Source organism: Lycium ferocissimum, chromosome 9 (genome assembly GCF_029784015.1).
Source record: "Lycium ferocissimum isolate CSIRO_LF1 chromosome 9, AGI_CSIRO_Lferr_CH_V1, whole genome shotgun sequence".
In the NCBI taxonomy this organism is placed as follows: Eukaryota; Viridiplantae; Streptophyta; class Magnoliopsida; order Solanales; family Solanaceae; genus Lycium; species Lycium ferocissimum.
In genome coordinates, this window is record NC_081350.1 from 30,900,357 (window position 1) to 30,910,744 (window position 10,388).

The 10,388-nt window shown below is 30.5% G+C and overlaps 1 protein-coding gene across 5 annotated transcripts; it reads right to left on the reverse strand.

Moving 5' to 3' along the window:
* Positions 1-824: 824 nt before the first annotated feature.
* LOC132030242 (UMP-CMP kinase 3-like) lies at positions 825-4,984 on the reverse strand. 5 transcript variants are annotated; one of them, XM_059419778.1, is made up of 8 exons: positions 4,794-4,984; positions 4,268-4,326; positions 3,421-3,475; positions 2,400-2,517; positions 2,035-2,191; positions 1,857-1,937; positions 1,551-1,658; positions 825-1,230 (listed from the first exon to the last, which is right to left on the reverse strand). In XM_059419778.1, exons 2-8 carry the CDS (start codon positions 4,280-4,282, stop codon positions 1,111-1,113), a joined length of 654 nt encoding a protein of 217 aa, XP_059275761.1. In that variant the 5' UTR covers positions 4,283-4,326; positions 4,794-4,984; the 3' UTR covers positions 825-1,110. The 5 variants fall into 5 exon arrangements, with proteins under 5 accessions (XP_059275761.1, XP_059275763.1, XP_059275765.1 ...); XM_059419780.1 differs by lacking the exon at positions 4,794-4,984 and adding an exon at positions 4,586-4,776; XM_059419782.1 differs by lacking the exon at positions 4,794-4,984 and adding an exon at positions 4,504-4,776.
* Between the last annotated feature and the right edge of the window lie 5,404 nt (positions 4,985-10,388).

Consider the following 10,388-nt stretch of genomic DNA (forward strand, 5'->3'; position numbering starts at 1 on the left):
GTCATCCTACAATCCTGTACGCTGCATGACTACAAAGTCGAGTTTGGGAATCTTTTGGCATTTTGAGTGTGATTTACATGAAGAGAATATATTCAATATCAGTTCAATTTTCAATAAAATCTTGTCACAAATTAATATCGATTGCTAACACTATATAAACCTCTACAAGGATGCGTTAGTTACACAACTTATAGCACTAGTTAAACTCTGTAGGCAAATTACAAAAATTTTGCTATGGAAAGAAAAATCTCTGATTCCAGCAGCTTCCATGGTAAGTAATTTTCATACTCGTAATTTCTCCGTTCTATTGTAATCTTGGTGAAAGCCATATGTTCATTTACTCTGACGATACAACAACTACTACTATTACTACGAACTCTTCTGTTGTAGTGCCCATGGCAAATGCCGTAGTACGAAAAATCATTCAGAGGAGAAAATACATGTCCGAAGTTTGGTTGGGGCAGTTGATAAAGTTTGTCGTTGCCTTGTTTGCTTTCCCCGTAGTTGCACTTGTCCTCTTTGTAGTTATCAACTTTGCTGCCGAGGAAGAAATTGGAAATTGAAGAACACAATGTGCAGGGTTCTTTTTTCATGTAGTTCCTTGAATTAAAGATTTCCTACATGTTTAGTTTCTCTGTACTTACTAAGCATTTGTCTGGTAACTTTCAGACATGCCTTCCTTTATCTGTTCTTCTCTAGTGTTCTATAGTAAAATGGAACTATTGCCTTTACTTGTAAGCATATCCTTGTTTTGCCTGATCTAGTAACCCTACAAAACATGACAAAAAGTACAAATGCAAATTGCTAATAATAAGGCAAAATTAATCGGGTTGGAGAGTCAGAGCCTGCTGAATAGAAATGATTCTTATCATACATTAACAAGGAACGGTAGATATCACACAATACAGAGTTTAGTTTATATACACTGACGGTATAGTCAGATCCCCGAAAAGATAACTATAGGTAACCGTCGACGATAAGTGGATTCATAACCTGGAATATAAGGGACATGACCTATTGCAAAAAGTTAAAGCGCACGGATAGTATCTGTAAGTTAAATCTGGCAGTGAAAATATTCATGTACACTATCAAGCTTTGAGGCTCATCCATTCAAAGTATCGAGCAGCATTCGCAGTTGTGTCTGCTTGGTGTCACCTTATAATCTTTTCCTTGTGAGAAAATGGCTTTGATGGACTCAAAAACTTCATCAATAGATTTTCCAGCATCAACCTGATATTTTCAGACACAAGTCAACGGTTACAACTAAAATTATAGGCGGATCTCGTATTTAAACTCTACCAATCAATCCTTAGCATTGAACTAATGTATTTTTAAGATTATGTGTTCAGATGTATGTATTGCAATTTTAGTGGATATTTACATATAAATTTATGTTTCGCGTCGAGTCAAAAGTATTGGATTCAGATGAACTCGATGCCGCAATGCTGCACCCACTAAAATCATTCCATCTTATATACAAATTCATCTAACCATTCTCCACTACCACCACCCTACTGAACAATAGAAGAAGATTAAAATTTATGATTTACCTTCCTAACTTTCCCCTTTGATTCATAGTATTCAACTGCAGGGAGAGTTGACTCCATAAAAACTTTAAATCGCTTCCTTATTGTCTCGATGTTATCATCCTCTCTTTCCTGCATGAATTAAGTCGAGAATATCTTTCATATAATTGCTAACCGATTGAATGATGTACCTAAATACTATGTTGTTCGACTTTTAAAAAATGTTGCCAGTCGCGTGTTGGATCTCCCAAAAAAGTTGTGTATTTTTGGAGGATCCGACACGCGTGCTGCAACATTTTGGAGAGTCCGAGCAACATAATCTAAATATACCTCATTTCTTGATAGCAAGCGCCTCTCCATTTCTTCTTGTGGACAATCTAGATAAAGGATAAACTCAGGCTCCATTGTTGTCTACAAAGAAATCCCAAACGGCAGTTATTTCCAAAGTTAAATAAGCAAATCGGTGTGCTTCTGAGTTCCATTAGAAACAACTGAATAATAAACTTACAAGATTCTCAAATGTTTTCACATTCTCTTCATTCCGGGGGAAGCCGTCAATAAGGAATTTGTCACTATCCATTTCCTGCATGGCTTGTTGAAGAAGCCTCACAGTTACATCTGAAGGAACAAGATTCCCCTCCTTCATAATTTTCTGAATCATAGAGCTGCAATAAACAAAACGAAAGAAATAAAGACTGCTGTGACATGTAAAATTCTTACTTAACAGAACTGTAAGCCTACAAAGTGGATAAATATTATGATCTCATTGCAAGTAATACCATAGAGGACCTCTTAGATGAAACTAATCAGTTTATATGCGGTTTAGAACTATGGATTTATCGAGAATTAAAAGTGGTTGTTGAATAACAGTACCCAGTTTCAGAACCAGAATTGATTTCTTGACGTAGAAGCTCACCGACACTAAGATGAGTGTAACCAAACTGTTGTGCTATTTTTTTGCATTGAGTCCCTTTACCACTCCCTGGGCCACCTGTAACAGGATAATCACAATGTGAAAATAAGGAACGAAGGAAGTTAATTTTATAAATAAAAGAGAGATAAAGATAAACTGCAATATCACATACTATAAGCCACATGCAGAAGAATCCACCAGAACACATTACCACACCAGTCCAGCCTCTTCACTCAATTTAAGTATCATCTAATATTCATTATGAATTTTTGTAGCAGATCGCATATACCTACCCCTCTAAGTTCAGTATACTTCCCCTTTCATTTGAAATAATAAAAACTTGCCTTATATTTAACTTTGAAATAACTAATGACTAGAATTAACCTCCATTATTTCGGAATATCAATCCTACCCTCACGATCTAAACTAAAACCGTTTCAACCATCAATGAACAGTGCTTCTTGTTTCATTTTGGACAACACCGGAAGGGAAACTCCAGATGACTATAATGATAATAAAGTCAATGGTCTGTTATGAAAAACACGTTATCAAAAGCAAAGACACGCTCATTTTTAAATTCAGCTTCCATTTTAGCACCTATTAGATGAAGCTATTAGAACAGAAAAAGAAAAAAGAGAGAGAAAAACAAAGCCAAATCAGATGATGTACCACTATGATCCAATCTATATTGCTTCAGAGACATTTGAAAAGGGAGAAAAACCCATACTTAGAACTTCTATTGTTCAAGTAAAGCAAAGAAGAAAAAGAAGGATAACAAACTGAGTCTAATATTAGCATATTTACAGGGATAAATCAGTTCAGATAACATGTATCAACACCAGGTCAAATTTGGCAAAAGATGCATTTTTCATGATGAAACAAGAATACAAAGTGCAGTTTTAATTTCATCAAAAGATACAATATGCAGTAGACTTGATTACAAACAGGCAGTGCAAGTAAAGAAATTACGGAAGTCCCAACCTATAACAAAAACAATTTTGACCTTCTTCTGATTTCCTGAGCCTCGATCACCTTCCTGCAAAAACGAGATGCCAATCAGATGATCAAGAAATAGTACTAACTTTCTTCAGCCCCTATCTTGCTTTAAACTAAGTCAATGGTTTAATTCAAAAAAGAGGAGAGCTACCAGCATGAGACAATATTAGCTTAATTGACAAAACTCATAAAATAACTATCACATCAACGATAGATGTAATTTAAAACTTCAATCTTCAATCGAACATGGAACGAAGAGAATCTGCTATTGCTAAACAAAGTTTGTATTTCTGAACTGGAATGCTCATGTTGAACAAGACTAGAAACCAGGCCACGCCTTACCACGACGAGTACATGCGCACACAGCAGAAAGGTTGACATAGCATGTGAAGAATTATCACTAGAATCTATGAGGGAACCCCTGAAATCGAGTTTCTTGAGAGATCCCAAAATTATGTATTCAAACCCCCTTCAGTATATAAATTAACTTTTCATTAATATTACACCTACGAATTGTATATTTGGTCACAAGCTTCAAATGCTGTTAACTTCAATAATGAAATCATGTTAGTTTGCAACTCTCTTGTGCGCACGAGCCCAATCCTATTTCTTGCTCTTTACTAGCCCACTAAAAGGACAAGTCTTTATAAAGTGAAAAAATGAGCTCTTCCTAATACACGAGGGACATTTCTTTTCGAGATACCTACTAGTTTCTTCCAACAATAAGAAAGACGGGTACAAATAAAATTAAGATGAAATGAATGAACTATAACCAAGTCAAGATCACAGATGCCCAATGATATTAAGAAAACAACAATAAAACTTTTCTCACCTTGTGTAGATCCATCTTGGATTTCCCCCACAACGACTATGTTTAGTTGGTCTATGTTCCTGCAATATGCAGCAGTTAAAAAGCTAACAAAAAATTCCATGAATATTCCCCTGAATTCTCTTATTCCAAAAAAAAAAAAAAAAAAAAAAGGAAATTGAAAAGTTCCTGCTTGTAAAATTAATCAAACTGAAAACTTTAAAATTCACCAACAATTCCACTAGTTAAAGACATCATACAAATCATATCAATTGCTCAATGATCCATCTAAGACTAGGAGACAGCATAATAGAACTATTTGTTTCCAAGAACTATTCATACCCCTTTTACTTAAACCATCAAAATTTCCAAGAACTGTACTTTTACAAACAACAAACTGGGTGACCAGAAATAATTATCAAGTCAAAGTTCACAACTCTGTATAAAAGCCATTGAGATAGAGAATGAAAAAGAAAGGAAAAAAAAGAAGCAAATTATGGACATGTCTGTAGAGAAAAGACGACAACTTTTGAGTGGGAAAAGAAAGTACCTGACTTGGATAATACTGCAAAAAATTTAGGGAGTTGCAGAAGTAGAACAGAAGTACATATATTATGACGTTTAGATAAAGACCCGAGAAAATTGGAATAATTCTGGCTTTCTGCTGTAACACATGTCAGTTTTCTGGCTTTGGTATCTTTGATTCCCATGAAAAAGACATCGTTTTTTATTATAAACTCAAGAGAAAAGGATTCGTTTTGGATGGGGAATGGAAACTTCCAGCGTATACCTGTGACGTGCCATCAATTGCATAGTTAACGTGTCTTAAGTTTTCATGTTTAATCAGCTTATGTGACTTTATTTTTCACTACTGAATTTATCCGGCTTCGCGCGATCATGAAATATCTCATCAAATTTATAAGTAATTTCTTTGTGATACTCGATATTATGAAACTGAAAATAATCATCAATTATATTTAAATTCAAAGGCTTATATATTCAACCTTATTTGAGAAACTTAAAATTTCAAAAACTAAATTAAAGGACAAAACAAATCAAAACATCAATAACATTTTTAGTGAAACCAAAAAAAGAAGTAAGAACGACAGCACAACAACAAAGCTGAAAATAAAAGTCTTGAAATATCTTCCCCGTCAACAAAACATATATATTAAAATTAAATGATGATTCTAACCCTCGTTTGGCTTATGTTAGTATAGTATATTTAACTAAAAATAATAATATGAATACCTAATCAACTAATTAATTACACAATGTTTATCATATTAATTGAAATGCAATTTATTTTGAAAATATTTTATTTTGTCTCTAATTTTATTTTTTATAATTCAAGGTCTGAAGCAGTGCATTTCTCGAACGTAGGATGATGTGTACTTCATTGTGATTTACTTATTCGTTAAGAAAAGTTCAAAAAAATGCCGAATTTTCTTTAAGAAAATGCATCGAATCTCTTTCTGAAAGGCTCACTAATGCAACTATATATGAATGAAAGAAATTCCATGGCAAAATAATTAAAGAAGTCCATGACATTATAATACTATAGATTAAAAGCAAAAAGGGCAAAAGAAAATCTCCACTGATAGAAAAATTCCTCGTGAGACCAATCATTACACCCTTCTCACCAACTAAGGAAGACAATTAGACATCTATAAAGCTTATGAAACAAATTCTAATCTTGTCAGCATATATATATTCTTTTAATTAATCAAAATCTCAAACTTTCACACAAACTAACAAACAAGATATTCCTTTCTTCTTCTTCTTCTTCTTCTTCCATTTTTTATTTTTATTTTTTTTGGTAAACACAATATATTCCTTTCACTAGCATGCAGTGAATTACTTTTTAATAGTAGCAGCATTCAGCATCAATCTTTTACACTTTTTAATCCCGACAAGAAACTTTTAAAATAGTCATTCCGTTCGAGACTCTGTCTAAACGTCGTCTTAGTACTTTTTCCTCCCTTAATTCCCCGGCTCTTCCTCATTCATACTTTCTACCTTCAACATATATGAACTTGGATAACAAAATACATATTACAATTATAATTCTTTTGCTGGAAAATAATTTATCTTCTTCATATGATTAGTTTCTTGATGAATAAACAATCTATTACAATATTACCGAATTGCATAATCAGATCCATCTCAAGTATTATTAAATTTAGGATGTATTAAGAAATATATAGTGTTTGCAAAAAAAAAAATTATAAGTCAGTGATTCATTTAATTTCGTAAAAGCTGTTCGTGAATGGAACAAAGCGCATAATTTCACTAACTGAAACTCAAACATGCTTAATCTAAAATTATGATGACCAAAATTAAAATTTAACAATAGGTACCAATCAGTGGCGGATATAAGATATTCTTTGAGGGGTTCAAAAAATAAAAATGTAATACCTAAGACTTGAACTTGAAACCTCAAGGTGAAATTTGAACCCCCTAAACCATGAACCAACCCCTACTCTTGTGTTTAGGGTGTTCAAAATCTATGTATGTACATAAAACATATAAAAATACCTCACATAAAACATATAAAAATACCTTATATATACAGTGTAATTTTTGACCGAGGATGTTCGGGTGTAGTGGATCCCCCGGTACCAATATTGATGTTTTTGGTAAGAATTTGTGCTCCGCCTCAACATAATCCATCTCCTTCTTCCCTTTTCCTTCTTCTTCTCCATCTTCTTCACACATATTGGAAAAAAAACAAAAGACCAATTATTTATTTGTGTTGATTTTAACAGCTTGGTCAAAAAAACTTAAAAAATAGTCAAAAACACACCCTAACTATCATTTTTTTTTTTTTTAGTTTCATACCTAAACTATCAGAAGGTAGAAAAAACTACCTAAACTATTACTATCTAGTTTGCAAAACACACCTGAACTAAATGTGTGAACTCACTCTTCAAAAGGCAAGTGAAGCTGAAATTTTCTCAAAAAAATTTGTCCACATGGCATAACCAATGCTATGATGGCACCTACATGGAAATTAAAAAATAATATTTTTTTATAAAAAATGTCTATATTTTTATATATATTTTTTTTTTAAAAAAAAACAGCATTTTTTTAAAAAAAAAAACCAGAATTTAAAAAAAAATCTGGATTTTTACAAAAAATATGAAAAAAATATAATTTTTATAAAAAAATATCAAAAATTTAGAAAATCAGAAAAAAAATGATTTAAAAAAAATGTGAAAACTAAATAATCATTTTTCTTATTTATTTTTTTAAAATAAATTTTCCATTTTTTAAACTATTTATTTTTTATTTTTTATAATTTCTGATTTTTTTTACAAAAAATATTATTTTTCAGTTTGTTTTTTTAAAACAAATAGGTTTTTTTTTTAATTTCCATGTAGGTGTCATGTGACATTATTTATCCACGTGGACAACACTTGGCAACATTTTTATATAAAATGGAGAGTGATATGACATGCCATTCAAGAATAATTTGAGGTGTGTTTTGCAAATTATATAGTGATAGTTTAGATAGTTTTCTCAACCTTCTAATAGTTTAGGTATGACATTAAAAAAAAAAGTGATAGTTGAAGTGTGTTTTTGACCCTTAACTCTAAAAAATATTATTAACGGATTTTACTGAACTTGATTATTAAGGCGACAAAATGAATCTATTGATTTATGAAGGAATGAATTGGATAAAAATACTAAGATTTGTTGGTATTGGTATGGAAACGTTGGATGTTAAATTTAAAGTCATTTGGAGTTGATTTGACCCAATTTGCATTAATTATGAAGTAAAACTATGTTGGTTATTTTTTTCAGAAACTTCTGATCATCCGTCAGGATATGAGAACAATTCGCTCCAAATTTACATCAAAATTTATAAGATCCGGGTGATTTGCTAGGACTTGTGGCAAGCCCTCCATCAGAAACTCATGATGAACCACTTGAATTTGTAGATTATTTGTTCCAAGGTCATGACACAATACGTACTAAGATCCTAATAATTCACTAGCTCTTGTGACAAGATAATCCATCAGAACTCAGAGTGATACATCATAATTTTCTATCTAAATTTTAGTGATTCTTCATGAGATGTGGCAAGACGAGTCTTATAGGAATTTAAAAAAAAAAAAAAGATTTTTAACCTATTTGGCCCCTCGACCAAAGTAATTTCACTTGCTAGCCAAATATAAAACATATAGACTAATTATTTATAATATATATATATATATATATATATATTTTTTTTTTTTTTTTTGGGAAAGTCACACAAATACAACTTTTTCAAATGGTAATTAAAAAGATTATAACTACTTTCAAAAAATTACATAAATACAACTCATTCAAAATTTAACTTCTTAATTAGAAAAATATAACTGTTTACATTCCTCAAATATTAATAATACTTAATTTTAGGAGTTACTACCATTAAAGCATATCCACTTTTTACTTTCTCTTTTTTTTTTTTTTCAAAACTATTCTAATGTAATTTTCCAAATAAACATAAAAAAAAATCAACTTCAAATCCCATATTCCATCTACCGTTTTAAACAAACTTTTTTTCTTTCGTTTCCTCCTTTTTATTCTTCTTTTTTTAATTTCACTTGATGATGATTCAATTATTTTTTTGTGACTAAAAGAAATTATTTAAATATATTAATATTAAGAAAAGTACATGAAAGATATGGTATATAGAAATATGGTATAAGAAATGTACATGAAAATATACCTTAAAAAGTATATGGTATATTCAAATTGGTATATTTAATTGAAAAGATGATAACAAAATATTTGTGAATATAATAGTAAAAATTAGTATATTTAAGTTTGTATTTTTTTTTAAAAAATATTATTTTTATTACATGGAGTGTAGAGGAAAGGGAAATGGGGATGGGATTATAATGTGGAGATTCGAACCCTCACTAAGATGGTGAAAGTTCATGTAACCAACCAACTGAGCTACTAAGTCCCTAATTTAAGTTTGTATATAGCATCTAATATTAGTATATAATATTATGATATACCTAATCTATGAATATATTACTCTATGTGCCAACCAATTGTACTCTACAAATATATAAAATATACAATATATAGAAAGAATAATATAATATTATATATAGTATATAATAGTGAAATATACGTAATATATAAGTACATAATATATATACTTGTTCAAGTAATTGTATAATATTAATATATACATAAAACATAATATACATAAAACATAATATTACATAGTTAATACATACATAGTTAGTATTAACTATGTATAGTATATAATAGTGAAATATACATAAAACATAATATTATATATAGTATATAATAGTGAAATATATGTAATATATAAGTACATAATATATATACTTGTTCAAGTAATTGTATAATATTAATATATATCATATAAACAGTAGTATACTATTTTATGGATTAAAATGCTAGCTGAGTATATTGGGATGTTTAGAAAAGCAATTAATGTGTTATGATATGTATTTAATTTGGTTCTCACTAATATGGGAAACTCCTTATTATTAGCCTTTTATTCATAGCAACATTTTTTTATTTATGGTATAAAATCATACATATACCCTAAATATAGAGTATATATTGTAGATTATGTAATTTAGTTAATAATTGTAGATTACAAAATATTTTACTTATTTACTTGTATTTATGTAACTCCCCTATATTTTTCGTCTATTATCTTGGTGCAGGGCAATAGAATGCTAAAATTTTAATAAGAGAACATTTATGTGAAGTGGGCAATTTGCATGATTGTCCTTATTCGGGGATGGTCTTTAATTTTTGGCCTTCAAATTTCTAGTCTTTAATTTTTGTCTTTTGCCTAAAATAGCCTAAGGTTTTGGGTTCGAACCCCGGCTCAGTAAAAAAAAAATCGCAAAGTATAGTTTCATAGCAAAAATTCTGCATTAAGGCAAACATCTGCCTCAAACCTTTGCCTTAAGGCAGACTTTTGCCCGAATAGGCCTAATTTACTACAAAACTCTGCCTTGCGATTTTATTTTTTTTAATTGAGCGGGGATTCGAACCCTGAACCTTAGGGTATTTTCGGCCACTTTTTTAAGTGAATGCCAAAAATTAAAAGACCAGCAATTTGAGGACTAAAATTAAAGACCGAAATACTTTGAAGGCCAAT

Excerpts from the sequence above, each read along its gene's own strand:
- LOC132030242 (XM_059419778.1), bottom strand. Across the intron at positions 2,192-2,399 it reads AATTCTGGTTCTGAAACTGG|CTCTATGATTCAGAAAATTA; the intron begins GTACTGTTATTC and ends TGTTTATTGCAG. Across the intron at positions 1,231-1,550 it reads CAAAGGGGAAAGTTAGGAAG|GTTGATGCTGGAAAATCTAT; the intron begins GTAAATCATAAA and ends TGAAAATATCAG.